This window comes from Sceloporus occidentalis, unplaced genomic scaffold, assembly GCF_023333645.1.
Source record: "Sceloporus occidentalis isolate IW3139 unplaced genomic scaffold, rSceOcc1.0.p SCAF_18, whole genome shotgun sequence".
NCBI classification, from domain to species: Eukaryota; Metazoa; Chordata; class Lepidosauria; order Squamata; family Phrynosomatidae; genus Sceloporus; species Sceloporus occidentalis.
The window spans coordinates 10517594-10543657 of record NW_028316998.1 but is presented as its reverse complement, the minus strand read 5'-3'; the positions used below and the strand labels follow the sequence as shown (position 1 = coordinate 10543657).

Below are 26064 nucleotides of genomic sequence, written 5' to 3'. Positions count from 1 at the left end.
GAAGGGACACGGCTCCAAGTAAAATGGAAAATCATTCCAAGAAAATATCCAAGGATTAGAAATAACAAAAGCGACTCCTGCTGTGATTACAGGAAGATTAGATTGGATATACTACCAGAGCTCAAACACGCTCTTTAAAGAGGGGGGTAAAGATCACGCATATTTCTCTATACCTTAAGAAGTCTCCAAAAAAGGTATATTCATCCCTAATACTTTTTTTCCCTCTTTTCCTTAGGTAATTTACCTTTTTTATATTGTAGTGAGATTTTTCGATCACCATACGAGGCCTTTTACACAACATTAACATATACAACGTAACTGCTCTGGCTGCATCATTAATCAATGTCATGTTCCAAAAAAAAGGCAGGTTTCCAGTAATTAAGCTTTAAGATGAGTGTCGGTAAGCATCCGGTTGAAGTTAGCAGGTTAGCAGGTTACATGGAGGCCAGGTCTAAGTGGAACCAAGGACAGCAGGGATATACACCATCATGTTAAGTGGAAGTAAGTAACTGGTGTCAGTCATGCTTTCATTTGGCTACCTACTCTGGTTGGACATAAACGTCTCTAAAAGCTGTAATAATGTATCTTCTGTTGACATCTGATGTCATTGTCTCAATGAATGAATGGATTAGGATACAAACCGTACTCAAGCCAAATAAACAGGCTGAAATTTACGCCAAGAGAAAATATTCACATTTTTCTATCTTTTCCCACAGCCAACTCTTTAAACCTGCAGCAAAAGAATTCTTTCCATCCTGCTAAAATGCAAATGTATATATTCATCAAAAGAGGTAGACCAAAAAAAACCACTTCAGCCCAATTTTTAAAAAAAAAACACAGTAGCTGTTACATTTCAGAAGGAACCCGTTTATTTAGACCTCAAGAGCATACCTCAGTCAAGTAACTAGCAAATCATTTTACCTTGTTACTCTTATCCTAGTACTACGTAGAGCTAAATAAAAAAAGGGTGCAGACAGCTAGAGAGTACGTCAACGTGAAGAGTTAATCAAGCAGGTAATGCCAATGAGCGGAGCGGAGCGAGGGCAGACTGGTGCTCGCTGCTCATCTTCTCTTGGTACGCCTGAATGGAGCCAGCTGATAACACTGGAGAACGCAGGCATGTCTACAGTTCTGTTAACTCCCTTGCTACTGAACTGCAATGCATTTGAGACGTTGCCGTCCTACGCTGCGGTACAGAAGCAGTTGCCAGAATTCCCCCAAGAAGCCCTTGCTGTCTAAGCTTCATCACCTGTGCAAAGGAGGCTTCACTTGAGTAATGAGCAAGCGCCAGGGGCAGGATTTTAACCTACAACAAAATAAACGCCGCAAGGAAATAACGTACAAATATAGAAATTAGGACCTGCTAGTAAAGTTTCCTCTTTACACTGTCCATTGACCTCTTCCTCATCATTAGCATATGTTCTATGATACATTTCTAAAGCTTTGAAAGGAAAAGGTTTTCATGTGATACACTTACTTTATTCACACACTTCCTATGTAAATATACTCAAAATAAGCAAACAGATAAAAAAAAAAAAAAAAAAACATTTCCATTTCCATTTCCGTGAAAGCTTGTATTGCGATCTTCCAGGAACACGACTGTATAATTCGGATGCCATTTCAAAACTGCCCCCTGGGCTTTTTAAAACTTACTTCCAGCCTTCAAAATCATTAATCCAAAACAGGTTACCAAGGTAACCTGTGATGTTTCCGACACGAGTAATAACAGGTGAAAAATGACATGTTGTAAACTACTGGTGATCAAAAAGCAACAGGCTGATGGGGGGAGAAGAGCTCCAAAAGATCGCAGACGCAAACTGGCACGGCACCGATTTTACAGCGTTTTGGGTTTCTGCTTTATATACGTGTTTGTTTTTTTTTTTATTCAGTCTTGGAGAGACAGATGCAGCCTGTCAGAAATTCCTCCGCAGCGCAGACTGAGGGAAGAGAGCAATGACAGCATCTCCCAAGGGAAGGTAAAGCAGCAGCGGCACGAAGATCTCCAGAAACCAAAGAAACGGACATACCCGCAGCTCAACAACAAAAAAATATATATAAATATAATACAATATATTTACAGCAGCTAGTAAGGGAAACCTGTATTTAAATAAAAATGATAAAACAGGCATTGTGGAAATGTTCAATTAAACTAACATTTGCATGACTGTGGGATAAAGTATTACAAACACGTCTGATTCACAGCTACGGTTAATACAGTCGGCTTCCCAGAAATTATAGTTTTTCAGAATAGGTAAAAGAAAATTACAGTTGCCTCAGTTTGTCTTTGCTGTCCTAGGTTATTATCGTAATGTGCCTGTTTTTTTAGCTTGATGCATTTATTTTATTATTTTATTTATTTTATTATTAAAGAGTGGTATGTTACTATTGATGGAAAAAGAATACGCTACAGATTAGGGGGCAACAAGACTTTAAGGAGGGGGAACTCCCAGCATTTTTGTTTCATATATAACTTTGTAAGCAATATACACACAAATCTTTTACTAGAATGTAAAATGCCTAAAAATATCCTCTAGTACTTGATAAGTTAGCCCTCACGACGTGAAACGTCTCGGCGACTGGCACACGCCATTGATTATGCCACCCAGAGTGTAGGCTGCAATGTGTTTGCATGTTGAGCATCTAACGGCCCACACAAGCAGCAAAGCGTGCACCCTACTTTCAAAGCTACCCAATAAAAAACAGTGGGAACCCCCCTTTAACTAGAGGTGTTTTAGTAAAATGAACACCATTTGCATTATGCCTCCTGTAAGTGTAGCTAATGAAAGAGCGGTTAATAAGACAGACGGCTATTTCATGTATGATGGTATCTTCTTAAGTACAGCCTACATAGCCACAAGATACTGAACATTAAAGTAACTCCTGGAGATTTGTGCCACCGATGGCAGGGGTGAAGTCCGCGGCACTGGTATAACACACTGGAGTGGATGTGGCCAACAGAAACCCACTTTGGCCACCGATACCAATGCATAGACTTGTCATGCTTTTATTTCAACAAAAGGCTGAAGCGTCCACCAATTTCTTACAAGGAAGATGAATAGGTAAAAAAAAAATATATTGCTAAAATATCTTTTTTGTAAGATATATATGAAATTGAATTGATTAGACGTTGTGGCATACCTGTCTACCTGCTGTTCAACACATTTCAAAGGATGGAACACCAGCTGCTCCCTACAGTAATAACACCGTGTTGATTTTTTTTTGGAGATACAGGTTTTTCAACTGAATGACAGGTTCAAAGTGCTTTAGAATATAAATATAGTTAAACATAAGCTTATATACATGGGTCATAAACCATAATAAACCAGATTATGTTTTACTAAAGGTAAAAGCGGATTAGAATCTTAAATTACGGAATACTTTTAATACTCAGATTTTCTGTGGCCAGTAGGCTTCCATGGCTAGAAACCACACAAATTTCTGGCTTCAGAACCGTTTGATTTTGGATCATCACATACTGCTGTAAATCCTTTATTCGGTACACTGGCCTTTGCCATATGGTATATTGAGACCTTCATCAGCTACATTAAAAAAATTGCGTACAGTCCACAAAGAGTACAATAACAATGTAGAAAGAGAAAGTTCTACATCCACCCTGTGTTCATTTTCCTATGACATAATTTCTAATGTCTAGGACACAAGGTCTTCCAAGAATGCACCAAGCTCTTGGGACACATTCATTTTAACCTTCCCTAACACAAAGTATAGGAAGTTAAAACAGGATCTAAAGTCTACCAAATTTAAATACGGTTCCTTTTAGTATACAACATATATTATGGCATATGGGGGAAAAAAAGGCATACAAAGAACATAAATCAAAAGAAAAAAAAATATCAAAGGGGGGGGTTTGTATTACACACACACACACTAATATATATATATATATATATATATATATATATATATATATATATATATATGTTTCTTTTAAGACCATCAGTTGAACTGGCTGATAGATAGATAGATAGATATGTAAACACACACACACAGCTTAGTATTTGCTTGGACAATTTACTTGAAACCTCCAAATCCCCGTTCAAGAACATTATTTAACTAGTCTGTGGACTGGACGTTTCTAAGAGCGTCATGGGTACTCAGAAACTGTACCGAGTAATCAAAGTGTGTCATAGGTACTCTAATTGCCTCAAAGTAGAAAAGGAAAATCAAGTTTTTCAAGACAAGATGCATAATGTTGTATTTCACAGCTAAGCAATGGCTCAAAATGATAAAGCGCATACACTGAGCCTTGAGGTAAGAGGGGAATGGAATTTGCTTACTTTCATGTCTTTAAACCCAAAGAAATATTATAGCTTAACAAGTTTTAGGAAAAGTGCTGGAGTGATTAATTCTGCAGTCATTTCAGGCACATCTGGAAACTCACTGGCACATTCAAACGAATAAATGAAAAAGCAACGCAATCTAAACAAATAAAAGCACTGAGTTATTAAGGGTGTGCAAAAAAAAAACATAAGGGGCGTAACTCACCACCCCCAGCAGGCAAGCCTCGCTCCTTCTTGTCATCACATTTGTTGCACTCACTGAAGTACAGCAGCAGAAACATATCCAAAAAGACCCAAACCAACGAGGTGGCCAAGACCACCTTACAGTACGCAAATTTCTTCATGGCAGTAATTAAAAACAAACAAAAAAAAAAAAACTATAGGAGGGCAGCAAAAAAAATATTTTAGGAAAAATATTTTTAAAAAGTCATAAAAATAAAAAGAAACCAGAAATGCAGCAGTAATCCACTTTTACGAGTAGTTGAAGTCCTGTAAAGAGAAAAGAAACAATTAAAAGTGGGCACTAAATCAAAAGCAAATTATATACACTAATCTAGAAAAATCATAGAAATAGAATTGCCAAAATTTGAAGGATTTAAATACTATGACACATGGGGAGCTTTGGATAAAGAGTAATTCTTTACGTGCTGACTGCTCCGCTTTCACCACTTTGCAGAAGTGCCTTTGGAACATTTCATTATTATTTACATGCAAAACTGTGTTCTGAACACCCAGGAAAACTTGTCAGTCATTGAAAGAAAGAAAGATTTCACAAGAAACCCATTACATCAAGAAAAAGTTAAAAAAAAAAAACGTACACTATATATAATATGAAGATACCACAATCGTATCATATTCTATACTTTATTCAGTCATAAACGGTAAACAATATAACATGAGCATGGGGGTAAACCTCGGGAATGTTCCAAAAAGTATGAAACAATTTTGTAAGCGTAAGTGAAAGTGAGTATTTCACACTAGATTTATTATTTATTTGTATTCTTCTGTATGTGTGGAAATGCATTGAAACCAAAGCAAATGAAAATTATTCATGTTGAGATTGTTCAATAAGTTATTTTAATTCTTGAAAGGGAATTCCCACAATTAGTTTTTATTACTAGTACCCACATTAATATAAGGTTGGAAAATATTGTGCAGTTTCCTTTTCTTAAAAGTTCTTGTTTTGCATAGTGTCATTTTTTTTTTTTTTTTTTTTAGACAGCTGCATATTAGTCATTCATTTGTTTTAGCTGCTATCTTAGCCCAATCTACAACGCAGACATCCCATGCTTGGCTCCATCACCCATACTACGTAGAAACGGACTTCATTAGCATTGCCACAAAGGATCACCTCAGTGTGATGGTTGAGCAGAGAAAGTTTATTGGAACTAAATGAAATAAAAACTGCCCCCCCCCCTCCAATGATTAACTACTTTGCTGTATAAAGAACTGAATTTAATGCTTAACGAGAAACAGTTTTTCCACGGAACGCACCCTTTAAATTGGTAAACCGCAGCCAGCACATTCAGATTACTTGAGAGAGATGTAAAGAGTGAGTATTTGGAAGCAGCATATACACAGAATACAAATTGTACGGAATGTTATTAAAGGGACACTTAAGTCATAGTTTATGTTACAGTGAAAAAAATAGCCACTAATAAATCTACTGATGCTATTTTTATTGGAACATTATTTTGCTACACACCTTGTTAAGCTCCCATTAAGAGATACTGTATGTAAGCAGCTTCCACATGGGATATGTATTCCTCCATGAGATGCAGGTGCACACTCCAGTATAAAAAGTTTAGGTTTTAAAGAATGAACATGTCTACCTTTGTATTAGCATACTAACCTTTTCTACCTCTCCACTGAATTTACATGAATGAACACAAGTGTGTAGACACCAACAGAAGCTAGGGAAGATGGACAAGTGTGTCTTCTCTTTTGTTAAATTCTAGTCTACTGATGGTGGGAATGTGGACACACATCACGGTTTTCTTTTGCCAAATTTAAACGTAATGATCTAAACTTCTGAAATTCCTGCCCTGAAGTCCTCTCCCCCCCCTTTCTAACTACACGTCATCAACCCTCATTGGATAGTTAAATAATAAAAAATAGGGACGAGATAACTTCATATAATGTACTTTTCTGAAGAAAAAAATAAAATGACAATATGCATAAAATTATGGAATCTTTAAATAAGATAAAAGTGAGTAAAGCAATGAAATCACCATTTACGTATCTACACATAAAATGATTAGTGACATAACTACATGTCTGCATAGCATACTTTACGCTGTACAGACACTTTTAATTAAAAACCCAACTGAAGCCTTTTGTCTGCCGTAACCACAAGATTGTGTGTGCAGCAAAAATTTGTACCATGCCAATTTAACCTAACATACACAGACAGCATCTCTCCCTTGTCAAAGGAACGTTTTAAACTCTTTAGTAGATCCCAGAGGATCTCTGAGAACAAGCAGGACTCATCTCTGTTACTGATCCTGGAACAACTAACATCTGTGTCTAGACAGCCAAAAACAGAGAACAAAAAATATAATCTTATAGTGCATTCATAGTCTGTAAGCATGAAACTATAAAGAATATCAGTAGTAAATTAGAAGAATGCCATGCAGAAATCTGTAAATTTGTTATTGGTGGATCTAGCAGTGGTATTGGGTTTGCTCAAATCGTATCATTGAGTAGATGGCTCCTGGCAATGATCAGTTGAGCTCATCAGTAAATCGTGGCTACTGCACTGCTCTCAAGTTTCCGGAAAAAACACTGAAAAAAGCATTTGAATTCAATCCGTGGAAAGAGAATTTTCAGCCTTCATCCTAAAGGTTGTTTATCTAAACAATAATTATGGATAACTTGGGGCTTCTAATAAATAAATAAAAAGGTTACTCCGATGACACTTGGCAAATTTGGGGCAAACCTCTAATATAATCATAACAATATATTCTTAACTCATTCATTTCACAAAAAAAGCTGCATCACTATCAACTAATAATGTGTGGACTACCCCTTTTCTGTAGACTATAAAAATGTATCTGTACATCTGGTTAGGGAAAATTGTTAACAGATGTACAGTTGTTTTACATTTTTGTTCATGATAAAATTCACAGAGCAAATGGTTCACAGATTTGGAGACGTGCTATAGTAAAGACCCAAAATATTCTCGGTGGAGACAAGGGAACGGGGACGGTCTTCCTATCGAGGAAAGCACAAACCAGGTTATTGTACAGCCTAACATAAGGCGAATACTTCCTCAAGACAATATAAACGGATATTTGCAGTGCAAACAACATTAGAAGAAGTAAAACATACAATGTGACACGTATTAAGCAACATAATCCCTGCCATTGTCCTTCAAGCATAGTGTTGGTCCATTTATATAAATGTGATTAAAGGAATGCATGTATTACATACATATACACATTTTAAAGAGAACCCGGTATATTAAAAACCTCTAATTCGTTTGGATGTGTTTAGTTATTTGTACCTGCTTCACAACTGGTGCAGAAAAGAAATAGGGGAAGAGGTAGTCAGTTGTATGTTTCGGACGTCAGTGGCTCTAATGAAGAAAATCTGTCACTTTTCTAAAATATTACATGTCATGGCTCTGTAAAAGAGACGAAGCTAGGTAATCGTGATTAGAAGTTGAGGGCAGCCTTAACTTTTGAGCCACAGGATTGTCATGGTTATTCCCAGCTCCTACATTACTATCTATGCACACACACATTGCGTGTGTAATATAATATAATATAATATATATATATATATATATATATATATACACACACACACACACATATATACACACACACACACTTGTGAGTTTATGTGAGAGGTCAGAAAAGAGAACAGGAAAAAAAATATCCTAGTTTTGCCACAGACCTCTTGTTCACTTTTAGAAAACACTATAAACCTGCAAAACAATTATATAGACTGTATATCATATAGACATGTAACAGGTATGTTGATAATTAAATTGAGTTATGGTAAAAGCATTAATGTGACAGCCCCTCTTAAGACTGCCACATTGATGCTTGTCTCTCGGATATGACAGCGGTCTTTCAGTGAGAAACATTGCTTAATCGCTCACTCCACGGCAGCCTTTCCATAGACTGTAAGCAGCACAAAGTCTTTTGCCCCAGTGATTCCCACACCGGGATGGACTCAGGATTGATCCCAACAGAGTCTAAACTTGCCATCGTTATATAGGCTGCTACGAAACGCTGAGAATAAAGGGGCTTAGAAGCTCCCCACTGTGCCTCTCACAATACAAACTCTGGACTGCAGTATGAATGGAGGGGCTTGGTATTTTTATTAATAAAGAAATATTTTTTGCCACAATTGTTCCAGTAGACATATTCAGTCCACATAGCCAACAATTACTCCCTAACATCACACTGTGCAATCGTTGATTTCAACCGCAACAGTGTCAGCAGCTAGAGGGCATAGGCACCTCTTCCAGCGTGTGAAAAAGTGCTTGATTTATTGTGAAAAAAATAAATCCAATACAAAGAAACCCCCACTGTATGTTATGAGGGGAGGTCTAATTCAGGGCTAGACAAACCCAGGTGGATCTCAGAAGCCAAGTTTGATGTCTGCTTCTTTTGTGAGACAGGGCAGGATGCGTTTATGGAGATCAATATTTCATAGCACGCAAAGTTAGGTTCTGGCAGTAAAATAAATGAATAGATCGCCCAGCCTGGTCTTGTCCTGATCTCTGCACCATTTCAGAATATTTAACCAAGCAGCTTTGTCTTTATGCTGCAGTAGTTTCACACACGGCATCCAAGTCTTCCCTGTACTGCAGTCCTCTATAAAGCAGCATGTTGATGGACGTGTAACAAGGTAAATGCATAACGAATAATGCAAGTTGGTCTAGTGAGTTCTGCTCTGTACTTGTTTTAAACCCTACGCATCAACCCCCCACCAACACAGTAAAGCCCTTCATTCTATATCAAATGTGTGTGAACCTCAGGACCAAAGGAATTTCTGTCCAGATGAAAAGCAGCAGCTTTGCATGTATACCATGGCAACATGAAGTTGGGGGCAGGGAACAACAGATCTTTACATTTCCTGCTTGGAAAAGTGTGCTGACCCCAGCTACTCAACTAACACAGCACTTCCCATGTTATCTATGCTTCCAATTTAAGCATAATAACGACACGTGGGCTTATTCAGTATAGTGTGTGTGTGTGTGTGTGTGTCCCAGCTTTCAAAGGAAGACATCAGATAGCATGTACGTACATACAGGAAGAAACATAGGGACAAGAGGTCAAAAACTAGAAGGTCAGAAGCTTAGATGTAATGTAAATAAGTTTTACGTTACTGAGAGGGTGGTAGAAAACTGGGAAAGAATCCCAGCATAAGTGGCAGACTTTATTATAGTGAGAAAATATTAACATGAATGGAGCAGACATTTGGTTATCCCAAATACAGGACCAGACCAAGGACTGATTAACGTTCGAGTCTTTATAGCAGAAGTTATGGGCAGACTTGTTGTATCGTCTTCAGAAAAAACGATCAGAATGTTTCTGTAGACCCTCCATGGAGAGGATGAAAATACACCAGATTTCACATGGTCTCCAAAGAGGAAATCTGCCATACAACTACACAACATTCAATAAGCATAACTGGACAGTATTTTTTTTTTGTCTCTCAGAGCAACATCCACCAAAACATGGCCTTAAGAGTTAATTTTCAGATCGGTGGTTATAAAAACAATTTAGGGTACTTCAATACTTAGAATAACTCATGATGGATTGCTGTTCATTACAGGGCAATAAGGCACCCTCTTTGAAAATCATTAATTTTTCTTTTTAAAAAAAGAAAAAGTTTTATGAAAGCTCTATGTCGGTTGTCACGGCACAACGATAGGGACTAAATCAAGTGCCGGCGAGAGGCCAGGTTCTTGAGCTGCACAGAAGAAACTAGCAAAGAGGAAATTATTAAAGGTTGCGAAACATTAAAGTCATCTCAAAAGAACTTCCTTCTACAACCGAGCGTAATCATTTCAAGAGGAAGAAGAAAGCTGCTATGAGAAAACAAGACATGCATTCTTTGCATTGTTTTAGTGACACTTGGACCAAGAAAGCAAATACGTCAGTCAATCCTCAATACAAACACACACACACACACACATATATATATATATATATAATATCTCAACTATTAATATAAATATTAACAAAACCCTAGGAACCTTGCCAATTCAATATTCTTTTAAATCTTATAATTGCTATCTGAGTCGTGATGAGCTGTGATCACACATTTCAGATAGAAGGGGAAATGCAGTTAAACTTGATTCCACACCCTAATGAAATTAAACTGCTTTGTCTTCTTAATATTACACAGACCTAGGTCAACAGACATGAGGATAAGTGTGCATCAAATAATTAAGATTGAATAACCAAATACTTGTTTATTGCCTGGGTATCACAGGAACGAATCCTCTCTTACAATTGGCTTTCTTTAAATAATATATTATTGATGGCCCAATATAAAATAAGTATTTGTTATTGCTAGGAAATAACATTATATAGCATGTGTGTCAGGGTTCCTAAACATCGATACATATGAAAACTGGGCAATCAGAGTGCATTTTCCTTAGCTATTCTGATCGTCGGCCTCAATAGATGTGACAGAAAATACCATGAAAATTTATGTTTTCTGAAGCGATACGTAAATAGCGATGCTGAGCTGTAGTATAAATTCCAAGAATGACCTCGTTCTGGCCGCTAGGAGAAGACAATAACTTTCAAGTGACCTATTATTTCATATTGCTTCTGTACGAAGAGCAGAAATATGCATTATGACCCAGCAGCCGTTGGATCCAGGGAGTAAGTGAACACTGAGGATCTGTCAGTTTAGCTAAAGGTCACTATAGGATACCACCAGATGTCCTAATAAAGCCACATCAGGATGTAGAAATAAGTCTAAAAGCTTGTTTATCGTGTGTTAGTTAGTCTTTTCAAAACGCTCTATACAAACATAACACGCCATTAAGATAGATCATCACATATACTTTTTAACTAATAAATGTTTTTCTTTGAGTTTCTATTATCCACAAGGCTCTGCTGCAAAGAACTGATACCCAATCTCACAACCCAACACAAAGATTGATAGACTACGAATTATCCATCCCTCAGCCATCTGGAATGGATCTTTAGGGCAATAAGAGAACCGTGGGTAGGCAGGCTCAACAATTACTAGAGGCATTACTGGGATCTGGGCACAAGGCACTACTGGGGCAACAGCCTCACCAGTAAGACCAGCTAGTGGGGCAATACCAGCAGGCATAGCCCGTAACAGAGCTGCCTTTATGTAGTAGCCCTGGACGCACGTCTCTTGCCCCCCATGCTCTGCGCTGTTAAGTCTATACCGGCTGTGGACACACAGACAACACATGTGTGTATACACAACACATACACGCACATAGTGACAAGAGAGACATACCTGCACCAATAGAAAGCTGCGATGGTCCGTTACCGAACTGTTACCCTTACTTCGCACACGTCACTTCAGTAACCCCCGTAGCCCTTGTTTTCGCGCTCCAATTCACCTGTCACTTTATCATCGCTGTTTCGCCATAGTATTTATATCTCCTCAATGCGAGTACCCACACGGGAAGATTAATAAGTCCATACGAACGGAAAATACACACATATATAACGTTATATATATTTACACACACCACCGGCTCTTTCGTGTTACTGAGCCTCCTGAGTTCTCCCCGCTCCTTCCCGTAAACCCCCCCGTACGGAGAGCCCCACAGAACAAACTACCTCCACCCGACCTAGCAACGCGTCACACACGCATAATTACAGACACAGGCGCTTACGTTCCTCCCCTGGGCGGGGCCAGCGTCCTGCGTGCGTCGTCATTGCTACCGAACCCTAACAGATGGGGAGTGGCGCTTGTGACGTATCAGAGGGTGTTGCATTTTGATCTTGGATCCGGGGATCACCGCTGCTTACGTCATACCTGGCCCTCGTTACTGTCGCAGGTTATTCATGCCCCCGCTGCTATATTCCGTGTACTTTGTTAATTAATCACACTGTGTAGCTGGTGTGAGGAGACAAGGAGTATTCATTACATTGCACACAAAGTACTGGGTTTAACCCCTTAAGGACTTGACTGGTTTTTTTTTTTGCCTTTCGTGACCGAGGCTGTTTTAACATCTCTTGTTTAGCTGTCATTTTCTTCTTTTTCATTTAGTAAACCCACATAACAATTATGTTTTTCTATATAGGACAACAATAGCTTTCTTTATATACCGTTATTTTGATAATGTCATCTAATTTACTATAAAAAAAATAAATAAAATATGGTGAAAAATTGGGAAAAAAACACTTTCTGATTTTATTTGAAAAATATTTTACTCCTCCACAACAGCTAATGTTGGTTGTTTTGGGGCTAAAAGGACACATTTTTTAACTTGGAATTCTGGCATCTGGTGCCCATGTCTTATTTGCGACATCTTTGAATTTACTAAAATCCATATCCTTCAGTATTTCAATTGGTGATGAGAAAAGAAGCTTCCTATCCAATTTCATACTCTTCTTTAGCCTAGCCAATGTCTTTAAAATGTCATTTACAACTACATCGTCACTTTTAATATAGTTTGTTATTTCGTAGTTTGTCCAGATAATATCATGAGGCCGGAGAACGTTAATTGCCACCTTCTCAATCTCCAACCATGATGTGTTGTCGTTATTTGGCCTATCCCATATGAGGAAATGAGCAGACATACAGTTTTCGTGTAACTCCTTAATAATTGGTAATCTACAATTTTATACACCTGTTAGCGATGGGTGTGGCTGAAATATATATCACCTATAGGTAATTTAGTAACTTGTACAACAACACTTACATGATAGAAATGCTCTGTCTGAGGTTTATTCAGTAAAAGGAGAAAAGTCAGGAGACTTTTCAGAAAAGTTGTGTTACAGATCCCTGACTTTACTGTAGATTATAAAGGGCCAACCCTAGTGAACTTCTGCTGCAGGAAGAGCCTGACTAGCCCTGTATAATGTATAATAAAATAAGTGAGATTTCTTTGAAATCTCCTTACCCATTCAATTACACATTATACAAGGCCAGTTCATCCCTTTAACCGGAGATATTTGCCAGCGTTGGCTGTTCATAATGAATAATAAAGTGAGGGAGCTGAAACAGCAGCTCACCTGCCAGACTCTTTAGTGAATAAACCCTATATTGAAAGTTTAGCTTCGTTGTTTTTTTGTTTTCTTCCCAATTCTCATTTTTTGTACCTAGCATGATTTTCTTACCTTTAATATTCAACCAACCTCCTACCGAGATTTCAGGTGTCCAAGTTGAGAGACCTACAGTATGTTGGCAGTGTGGCAGGGCCAGCAAATGAAGTGTATGGGTCTGCACCAGAAGTGGGAATGGTGGAAGGTGTGTTCATGCAAGCCTTTTCACTTTTCTGGGCTAGTCAGGGATGATCTACCGATCATCGGATTTACCGAACCGCAAAAATCGAGACTGTCCAGCAAAATCAAGGACTGTTCGAAGGTATGCATTATATGGTGTTTTCAAGACAAGTACAGCTATCTTCTGATGTCATATGAATATATGTAACTCCTCGTTTACACTGAATAAAACATAAAAAATTAAGAAATTTGAGAAATCTAAATTTTTACAGTTGTGCCTAAAAAATGTTCACACAACTAAAGTAGTTGATGAAAATTAACCAAAAGTACATTTCTTTGCTTGTCCTGACTTGAAAAATACTTCATATGCATATCATTTTCACCTATAACAGGGCAAACATCATAAGGTGCCTTTTTAGGCTGCATATTATTTCATAGACTGGCATTTTAACTTCAAAAGTATAGGCCTCTGAAAAGTAAACAGTACAGAGTATTTTATTGAGGTCATTTTGTCATATTTCATGTATTTATTTATCCACCAATCTTGTTTCAAAGTTTGTGGCAAAAAAAAAAATCCCAAACAATTTGTGCTCGACAACATATCTAGTCCCCCATATATTCATGTTTGTGATATTTTAAAAAGGTAGAGTCATGTCACTCTTCATGTATCCATTTCATCACCAATATCTTTCAAAGTTTGTGGTAAAAGAACAATGTGTGTTTTCTCACAAACGGTGTAACCAAGCAAGGTTACCCTGGATAACTAAGTATTTAAGCAAATGTGAAAGTTTACCCATTAGAAAAAAGTCCATAATGCTTAACAAGTCCTACCTACATATATGCAACATGATAAACTTTGCATGTTTATTGCTGTATTACTTTCTATTGCATGTTGTTAGTGTATTCCCCAAGCATTTATCAGTGTAATAATAATCAGTTTCAGAGGTTGCATCACAGCTCTGGAGAACAAGCCAAACTCAAATTCCCAATTGGGAACTGCTTACTCTCTCCTTTCATCAAACTCATTTCGATGTAGCATCTGGCTTGATACCAATTTTAGCCTTTGATCTCATCCATTGCCATAGGTTATACAGAGATACTGTATATTCTTTCTACTATGTCTGAATCTAAGCAATTGCTTCAACAGATATTTCACATTTTTTAACCCCTTAAGGACAATGGACGGTCCCTAAACCCATTGAAAACAATGGAAGCCTGTATTGCTTTAATTGAACTGCAAATGTGTCAGCCAACTGATCCTGGGGAAGAGTGCATTCAGTTTTGCTATCATGTTTTAGACAAAGACACAAGAGGATGTTTTATATTTGTAATAATGTGCGAAGAGCTTGCAAAATCTCACACCTAATTATACATCTGGAGATGTTGTAAACTACATAAAAAGCAGAGACGTGTGAACGGCATTGAGATCTTCACTAAATCTTCTAAATCTTACCTTTCAATACATACAGCAAGTAGAAGTAATTGAGGTGAATATATCTGGGTTTTTGATTTGAGGTCTGAGGATGAAGAAATCAATCCCATTGTGGGTCAAACTCAACTACTGCTACTGACCTCTCTACTGAACTTTAATCTAAGTATGATAAGTGTTCCATTTCCCCTATATCTGAAATTCCATTAAAAATAATTGAATATATATATTTTTTACAGTGCATCTTTTTGATATATCTGTGGCTCTGTCAACATTGGCATATATAGATCTTTTATATCTGAATAATGCACAATATCTCAACACACCAGCAGCCACCAGGAAGAATGAAACAAACAGCAATTTGGGGTTTAAGAGAATAAGTAAGACAACATTATGACTATATGCTGAAATCAGGTAACCCAAGCAACACTGTCGTCTGGCCACCAAGTCATGAATAATCACTAACTCACTAACAGAAGACATTCGGATTTAGCAGTATACAGAAGACATAATTGTGTTATTTATATTGCTGTCACTTTTACGTAAGGGCCCCAAAGTAACCTTGGACAGGGTATCAGTAGTACAAAGTTCTATGCACGGTCTTGTTTCATTTGTAATGCTCCTTGACTATAATAATTGAAGCTCCTTAGTCAGCCGCTTTGTTATGCCTTACAAATTGTTTCTATGCAAAACCCTCTGCATGACACTTGCCCTTTTCATATCTAAGGCACATTAAAAGACACAGACTTTTCTTTTTAACTTGCTTATGGTTACTAGCAACAAGTGTTAACCAACCTCGCCTACAAAAACTTAAAACAGAATTTATTTATACCAAAGTCAGGGCCATCTTTAATGTGGGGCAAAAGGGCCAGCTGCTACGGCCCCCCAGGCAGGGCCGGCCCGACAATGGAGCCGAGTGGGGCAACCGCTCCAGGCGGCACTTTTGAAGGGGCGGCACTTTGCCGCCCCAAGCCCTTTTTTTTTTTTTTTAAAAGCGAAAAGAGAGAGAAAGGGGCGCCGCTGTCAGTACCGCTCGGCGCCCCTCACTCTCTCCTCTGCGGCGAGTCTCCCTGTTCGGTCTCGGTGCTGGCTTGTAATGCTGAGTGCCGGAATATTTCCGGCGCTCAGCATTACAAGCCGGCACCGAGACCGAACAGGGAGACTCGCCGCAGGACTGCTGAAAGGTAAGTACAAGAAGGGGGGGGGCGGCAGGGACGGAGGGAGAGGAAGGGTAGATAAGGGGGGCGGCGGCAAGGACGGAGGGAGAGGAAGGGTAGATAAGGGGGGGGCAGCATTTTAAAATTCGCCCCAGGCGGCATTTTGCCTTGGGCCGGCCCTGCCCCCAGGAATGACTGAGCCCACAGCAACCGCAGTCTCAGAGGTTGCAACTGCTAATGGGCCCGCCACTCTAAGGGCGCTGCTTACCTATGCGTTACAAGCATTCTCTCTGTACCGCCCAGGAGAAGCAGAGACGCAGCAGGAGGATATTGCATTATGTGAGATCACGGGACTCTGCTGCGTTCCTGTTTCCTCTGGGCGTAAAAAAAGAGAAGTTCGTACAGAGTGGGAGAAACCCAGAGGTAAGCTGCCAGTCCGTACGGAAGACTGGGTAACGCCACGGAGAAATCTGCAGTTGAGGTAAGGGGATGATGTGGGGTGTTTTTGGTGTTGGAGTGGATGATGTGATTGTATGCCAGGGAGTGGGGGGAGAAAGGCCCCCAGCAAATTCTTGCCAGGGTCCAATCAATATTAAAGACGGCGCTGCTCAAAGCTATGTTAATATCACTGTTTGCGTAAGCAGACCAAAGCAATTTTATGGGCAATTTTTGAACCACTAACCATTTATTTTTTATCTCCACTTGATCCATCCAAGGTTTAGACAGGTAATCGAATCAAGCCTGTTATCTTTAACTAATATTCTGTGTCTGTTACAGTTTAAGGCACTTTAATTTAGAGGCTAAAGGTTAATTAAAAGCTGGAAGTATTTTCAGGTTGAAGTAAAAGTAAATGAACATGTTTGACATGTTAATGTTTACTATATGATTTCTTATTGCAACCCACATTAAATAGCTCAAAACACAGTAATTTGAGATTATTACTCATTGAAAACATTCACTCACAAGTACAGGAAGAAGCACACCCTGCATGAAATATCACAAGAAACGTGCAACATTTAATAATTAAAATTATTTCTGTCTTTCCACTTTTCTCCCATAACACAGGACACGGGACAAGGCATGTAAGAGGACGCAGTCTCAAGTAAGAGTACTATAATCAGTGCCATTTTTCATTGCTGTATGCCAGAGTGCTGGTGTGCAATGTATGACACCAAAGCCACTAGTATCACATGAGCAAGAGAGTCTGACTCTCTAGAATATTGCCACTAGGGTTGATGCAGACAATTATCTGTTCTGTAAATGGTGGCTGCTTGTAATTTTCTGATTTTTTAAAAAAAATCTATTTGTTTTGGTCCTACTACCACCCCAAGAATTGTTCAAGTGTTAATGCAAGTAAGAGTGTATGTGTCAGTGTATGGTATTAGTATGTTTTTGTGTAAGTGTATAGTATAAGAGTGTGTACATGTTAGGATGACATGACATGTTAGTGTGCATGAGTACTAGTCAGGGCGTTGTGTGATCACTCTCCAGATAACATAACTCTAACAAGACGGCGGAGCGCTTCTGCAGTCCAGAAACAATAAAAGTAGAGAGGTTGAAACAACAACGAAGGTAGAAAAGATCCAAGAGGGTCTGTCCATATCCTCTTCAGACCTCTGAGCTCCCCTTGTAGGCTAATCACAGGTACTGCGATCAACAATGCAGGGCAATAGAGCTCTGCTTTTAATCAATGAAAGATAAAAAACATACTATATATATATGAAAATATGATAAAAAATAAAAACAATAAATAATCCAGTGATGTCACCATTACATTATACAGGGAATCATCCAGTTCCAGAAAATGTAAAAAACAAAATGTGAAAAATAATAAAGATTTAAACGAATAAATAAGTAAAACTACCATATTTGCTTAATTATAAGACAAGGTTTTGGGTTTTTTTAGAGCAAATGCTCTGAAAAATACCCCTCATCTTATATTCGAGGTCGTCTTCTAATCAGACCTCAAATAGAGGTCTGACTACAAGACTAAGATCCAGATCCCCCGCAGCGCTGCAGGGGACCCGGATCCTCCTCTCTGGCAGCCAGTGGCCGTCTGTGTGATGCTTGCAGACAACCTCTGCTGCTGCTGGCACTTCTTCTGGGGCTTCTATGATGGAGCGCCGGCATCACATGACCTTCCGGTGCTCATTCATAGAAGCCCCAGAGGAAATGCCAGCAGCAGCAGCGGAGGTTGTCTGCGTGCATCGCGCAGACCTCCACCGGCTGCCCCACTAGACACCAAGGAATCTGAAGCACGGGGGACAAGTTTAGGGAAGCACTGGTAAGTCAGGTAAGAGTGGCATATCTGGGGGGCAGATGTGCATAAGTGGGGGACAGGTTGCCAAATAAAGGGAAATAAAAACAAAAAAATGCATTTTTCTCATAGTTTTTATTAAATATGAAAAAATAGTTTACATGTGATTTAATATTTACTAGTAAAACTTTTTTTCTAATAGGGTAGTCTTATATTCAGGCTTTTTATTTTTTCCCTAAATTAATATTCAAATTTTGGGGAGTCGTCTTATAATTAGGGTCATATATAATCGAGCAAATACGGTAAGTGCCCAAACAACTTGCCCCCTCCTGAAAGAAATATACATAAAAACCCTTTGCTACCCCCCAAAATAAGAATAAATAGTATAGAATGTAAGGGGCATTTTACACCCCTATAAAATAGCAATACGGTAGTTGTACTTATTGTCCTGTAACTTAAACATTGGATATTTCTATACTCAGGACAAATATTAGAATCTATTTAGCAGGTTTTTTCATTAGTTTTTGAAGATGAGGAAAAGGTCTTTTAAATAAAAGTCAGAAAATGTGCAGTAAAAATGATAAAGAGGTCCATGCAAACAACAAGTAGGCAGTTCACATGAGGAAAGTATAGTCGTTGTGGCTGGTTGAATGGATCTCTTTGAAGAGATGGGTTTGAAGGATATTATGGTGATATTGAATATGTAAAAACAGAGTGCTGAGTTTATATGCTAGTAAGATCCAGAGGTGTTAGTATTGATCAAAGTAGAGATAGAGTAGTAGAACTGCTGATGGTTTTGCAAAGTGGAGAAGGTTTTGGTATCACTTTAGTAAAGCTAAGAAGAATTGTATTAAAACATTTTTCAGCATGCTACAAGAAACCTTTAATAGTATTTTTCAGACAGGGCATAGACGGTGTAATTTTTTTTTTGCCAACTGTAGTTATATTAGAAATTATTATTTTAACAATTTGTTTCTGTCTGGTCCTGATGTCAAAAAATGTTTCCATATATCCAAACCACATCTATAAAATTTGGAAGTAACGTTCATATAGCGTGCACTATAATCTCTTTTTAATAAACAAAAGGAAATGAAATATATTAAATCTTCAAATCTCATTGAACCTGAAATACAATGTAATTTGAAGCTTTAAAATGTAACAAAACCACAGAATGCACGAGGGGCATCATCAGTTTACATGTATATCAAATATCTTTTTATAGCTTTGATTATATGGAACATGCTAGTTGCTTTAATACGTCAACACATTGTCCTTATGATGCACTTCATAGATAAAAGCCTGACTTGGATAAGTTCACTTGCAACTGGTGTTAGCATACATTAACAAGTATTTCTTATTTATATCATACATGGGAGAGGTGGTGATCAGGGGAGGGCTAGCAAGGGGGACATGTTCAATTGCTACATTGCCATTGCTGTTGTCATTGCTTCAAGCTTGATATCCAGACTCGGACAACCACTCTGAGCAACTTGGCCTGGGATATATATATATATATATTAGACTTGTGCAAATGGACTAAAAACGATTTAGACACATTTTTCATTGTGGAACTGCAGGGACACGGAAGCAGTCGGTGGAGATGGTAGGGAGACATTCAAAGAGTTCGTGAATGAGAGTATGAGAGAATGTGAGAGAGACTAGGTGAGAATGTGAGAGAGACCGGGTGAGACTGTGAGAGAGACTGGGTAAGAGTACGAGAGAGCATGAGTGAGTGAAAGAACCAACAAAATTAAAATTAATTTGTTTTGTTTTTGTTTGTTTTGTTGGGAGTTCCACCTCATTTTCGGAGATTAGTACAAATTGAGCAAATTGACAAAGTTAATTTGAATTGAAATTGGTATGAACACGAATGCACAAGTCTAATATGTATTGTATATATACATAAATATATACTATATTTATTATACTGGTACTGTAACACCCACATTCAGTATCTATTTAACTTCCTGATGATTCAGTGAAATTTTAATAATAATTGCAATAATTGTCTTTCCTTGATTGCATTATCCTTTACACTTCACATTTATTTCATAGCATAAATCAGGAACAGATTTTTTTCCTGGTAGCAACATTTAAAATGGACGTTGCTGTGGATTTCCAAACCTCAATCTATTGTAATAGTTTCCTTTATAGTATATAAATGCACTTAATGTCACATTTTAACCCTAACCTTAAATTACCCTACAACACAATTTTGCAGGATCCCAGCATGCATTAAAGCGCATATGATAGCTGGAGTGTCCCTTTAACTATTGTGTATCAAATTCTTATGAAGAAAACAATTCTCTGAGTTTGTTATCTTTACATAAGTATGAGTCATCAGCAAAACCTGAACTGCAGCTTTCAGTGCATCTTCAGTACTACTGATAATTTAAATGAATAGGGCCAAGGACAGAGCCTTGTTTAGTGTTCTGATAAACTTGTTATTATTTAGTTTGCTATTATAAAGCACAAATCACATAATATTTAACTTATACATTCGTTATAAATATAATTTTTAAAATATACAAAAAGATAGTAGTTACAGATGTGGATGTTTTGGTGCAAGCAAACAGGTATGACAGGTGTTTTAAAGGTATTATGTATTAGACTTATGCATTTGAATTCGTACAAATTACAAATTTACAGAATTTTAGTAAAAACAGAAATACGTGTGAAGCCCCATGAAGCAGATGAAAACAAAGCCAAAAGTTTTGTCCACAATTTGTGGGACCTTTCACTCATACTCTCTCACACTCTTATTCTGGTTCACCTCCTCTTACTCTCTCAAAATGTTTCCCTAACTTCTCTGTTGTCCACTTCCACTTCTGCCAACCACTTATGCATCTTCTTGTTCTTCATCTTCCATTTTCTCTTGTCTATCTTCTCTCTTCTATCTTCGTCTGCATCTCCATGGACATAACCTGGCCTGAACTTCTGCCAAAATGGTGACACTTCTGGTGACGTCCTCTCCTCCGATTCTCCGACCAGGGGAGAGGATGTAAGTGAAAGCACTGCCATTTTGCTATTGAACTTTTGTTAAATTTTGGTGTTTTCGCTGATGTCCTTTCCCTTGATCCTCCAATCACCTTTTGGCAGACGTTTGCATGGCTTTTGGTGATGCCCCCCCGATTGGGAGAGGACATCACCAGAAGCGTCACCATTTTGCCGGAAGTTCGCATCCACAGAGATGCGGATGAAGATGAAAGAAGAACTGTAGAAGATGAAGAACAAGAGTGTGAGATTTAGAGAGTTTGAACGATAATGAGAGTGTGAGAGAGTAAGTGAGAGTGTGAGAGTGAATGTGGGCACCCACATTGGGTTCCCAGATTTTCATCCGAACCAAACAGGCAAGGAACAAAATTTGTTGCCCAAAAACAAACGGGCCAAAAACTAACCAAGAAATTTGTCTGACTTGCTGTTGGTCCATTTGAACATGTCAACTATGTATGGCAAAAAAATAATTGCTTTAGAGAATATGCACTGTAATATTTAAAAGAACTTTCTTTGTTAAGAAAAATTCTACAAATTAATACAGACATTGGTGTTTATCAAATCACATTGGATGGATATGGTAAGGTGTGTTAGTAACCTTACTTTCTGCTGTAATGGGACTACGAGAAGAAACATATCCTGCAAATAAACTTATAATAGATGAGCAGTCAGAGCTCACTATGACAGCTTTATATGTTACATATGATGACAACACTCATTATACCCAACTAAATGTTATGTGTTAGCTTCCAAATATTTTTAACATATTTAAACATCTGTATGTCTGGACAAACTCATGTGAAACCTGTTGAAGTTGATGGACAACCTACAATGGAATTGGCATCTCAAGCCAGTTTGCATTTGCATGACAAAAGTGTTTGTTATGTGTTTTAGTTTTGCTGCCCACAAGTAAACAGTATGAGAAATTAGGTTCTGTGATTAAGCTGACCAGATGGCTCCAGATGAGATAGGAAATGATATGTCATGTCTGGTTTGGCTTTCCTTATTTTCCGATCTATCTCGGTTTGACTTCCCACTAAAAATGAAATGTGGCTTTAGCCTTTCATTTACAGCAGTCAGTTAAATAAACCAGACCATCCACAAATTACCAAAAGGGTTTTTCAAATATTTATCAAAACCTCAAATACTTTACTTATATTGTAAACCTGTTTCTTGCTCCCAAAATCACAGTATTCTTTGTGTGATGCCTTTTTTATTTTAATGTACACTGATTGTACTGATACTTTTCAGCCAGTAATATTTACTTATACAACTAAAGTACGCCACTCGAAGTGTACAGTGTGTGTATTAAGCTGTCGTGCCCTAGCCACCTGAGAAACTGGGCAAATGCCCGGTGGGCATACATTTGGCTGCATGCAGTGAGAGTGGAAGAAGGTAGCATGAATATCAACCCGACAGTCGTGCATACATAATTTATTAGTCGCTGGCCTTAAAATTCTAGGTACGATTTTCATCACTTATCTAGCCCTTTTATTAGTTGAAAGGCTAATCATTTCCTACTACAAAGGTTTAGGTGTCTAAAATAGCACCGGTGAGTGAGGTGTAGGTCTTAAAAAAGTGGTTTCCATATGTCCAAGACACAGGAACATTACCTGCAATGTTACAAATAATTAGTTTAATATTCTTGTTCTTGGGTTGAACATTGGCTTAGAGATAGAGTACAGAGAGTTGTTATAAATGGTACATTTTCAAGCTGGACAACAGTGGTAAGTGGTGTCCCTCAGGGTTCGGTTCTAGGACCAATTTTTTCAACATATTTATAAATGACCTTGCAATAGGTGTTGAAAGTCATGTTTCCGTGTTTGCAGATGACACTAAACTCTAAACTAAAAGGATATTATTTTGCTGTAGAGGGATTTAGACTGGGGTACTGGGCACAAAAATGGCAGATGAAATTTAATGTAGATAAATGCAAAGTTATGCACTTTGGGGTAAGGAATGCACAAGCAACTTACACCCTAAATGGTAGTGAATTAGGGATAACAACAAATGAGAAGGATTTGGGGATTGTTATAGACAACAAACTAAGAAATAATGTGCATTGTCAGTCAGCAGTTGCTAAGGTCAGTAAGGTATTGTTGTGTATAAAAAGGGACATCAATTCGCAAGATACAAATATAATTTTGCCTCTTTATAAATCAATGGTAAGACCACACCTTGAATATGCTGTACAATTTTGGGCACCTATTCTAAACAAGGATATAGCACTGGAAAAGGTGCAGAGGCGGACTACAAAATGAATAAAAAAATAGATCACTTTAGTTATGAAGAAAGGTTAATTCATTAAATCTGTTTAGTTTAGAAAAACGGCGCCTCAGAGCATACCAGAATAAAAAAAGTAAGAAAAAAACAAACAGGTTGTTGGACTCATCGATCACAGCCATAACCATCAATGAGACCACCACCTGTTTTTGGGGTACTTCTACGTATCAGTCATTGATATGTACCCTCCTATACACAGTCTCTTTTACCATTATTTTTATAATATATTATTTTTGTCAAATGAAATATAAATGAATCAGTTCTTTGTGCTCTAAATTTGAAATCCTAACTTCCAAGGATTGCCAGAATTATCACGTTACCATATCTTATAATTTGGAAATGCAATTTTTAAACCAAATTGGGTTTTTCTATAGTTTGAGCAGTTCAGGGGGTTACCGAAGCCTCCTTAGTTATTTTTAAAACCTTAAATAGAACTTGGTGGTGACAGGAAATAAAGTTTGGGGATCATGGGGTGAACAGGTTTGGGGTTAAGGTGTAGTTGCTCTGGGCCATGTAGGGAGAGCGCCGAGTAAGCCTGCGGGCTGTTTTTTGGCATTAACCCTTTTCACGTCAACGTTCCCCTTAACGTCACGTGAGAGCCTCTTGTGTTGTGTTAGTTTTGGAGCGTCCGTGACACTAGGATCTGAACAACAATTGATACATGTGCACTTGGAGCTTTCATTGATTTCAGCTGGAGCACTTTCTTGCTAGTAATTGACAGTAGGTAGGTGTGGTTGTCATGAAATATGTGCTTTTTTAATGAAAGTCAAGAAATGAACACATATGAAAGCACTTACAAAGTACTTTCATATATTATTTGTTGGTGGGCTGTATGGCACATTAGACCTTTAATGACTATGGGCATTATTTTTCCATGATTTAGAACCGTCACGCTTTGTGATCCCTAAGGTATTTTAGACTAGCAGCAGACTGTAGCTCCTTGCATTTTGTCTGTGCGTAATTAAGATCAATACTCATATTACTTGTACAGTAACTCTATGACTATAGAATGCAGCACAAAATAGATTTACTGATACTTAAAGCAATGTGTTTGACAATAGCCTCTGCAGGTTAACCCCTTGAATTTTAAAAATCCTTTTCCGTATCTTTTCACAGTCAGCTCAAAAAAACTTGTGTCACGGTGCTTTGTATACATATGTAATATTGTGTATTTGTTCATATAGCATAGAGGGGCAGTTGTCTTAATCAACCAAACATTACTCAGGAACAGGGGAAAATATCTGCTGCAGTCTCTGTAATACACTACAGTATTCACTACAGCTTCTCCAATCCACCCCACAGCAGTAAATTTTCTGCACTAAAATAAACTATTCATAAGTTTGATAGGTGGGCAATAAGCATTAATCTCAGTCTCTGTTAAACTGTCACTGCCTCACACTCCAACTCCCATCAGTCTGTAACTGCTGCAACTGACAAGTTAAAATGGCGTCAGTACACTTATCTATCTAATGCTTGTCTCTTCCTCTTGTAAATGCTGTCTGGCCAAAAAAAAAAACGGAAGGGAAAAACTCACAGCCATAACCAGCAATGAGACCACCACCCATTTTTTGGCTACTTCTATGTATCAGTCATTGATATGTACCCTCCTATACACAGTTCCTCCCACTTTACTTTGTCAATGAGCGCCAAAAGGGCTTGTAATGTCACCAAAACGGCTTGTAATGGCGGGTACACGTGGCTATGAATGGACGAATCGTGACCAATTTTTGGCAGTTGTGCAGTTTTTGTCAGTTTCTGAATGTTATAGCTATAAGCACATAATTCCAAGCGCTATAGAATGGCCAAACTTTTCCCAGAAATCATTTTGTAATCATCTAAAATTTTACTGCTGGGAACAGTATGGATAGGTCATTGCCATAAAAATGGAAAAGTAGCTTGTTGAGCTTTTGTGTTTTTATGTGGATAAACTTTCAGCTAAAAGAATAAAATTAAATGAAACAGTACCTATTACTGAGTAATTTCTTGCAGATATTGGCTATGATACAAAGATGTAATGGAAAGGAATGTTACGTACCATGGCCAGGAATGATGAATGTATCTTTGTTCCTCCAAGAATTCCAGTGACTGTGGTGACACTAAGTCTGTGGTGGCGGAGAAACTCCTCTCATCCATTTAAAGTGATGCCCTCCACTTGTACCCTCTTGCAACACTCTCATTTACAATATTTGCAGTCATTCTACAGTACTCATTTCTTGTTTTTGTTTATTTTTGCAGT

General features: G+C 38.0%; 1 protein-coding gene across 1 annotated transcript in view; it reads right to left on the bottom strand.

Moving 5' to 3' along the window:
• LOC149302656 (polypeptide N-acetylgalactosaminyltransferase 1-like) overlaps positions 1-4642 on the bottom strand; it is an 80853-nt gene extending 76211 nt beyond the window's left edge. Inside the window, exon 1 of the mRNA XM_089482214.1 lies at positions 4504-4642. Within this exon, the coding sequence (XP_089338340.1) occupies positions 4504-4642 (139 nt within the window). The remainder of the gene's footprint in view (positions 1-4503) is intronic.
• Between the last annotated feature and the right edge of the window lie 21422 nt (positions 4643-26064).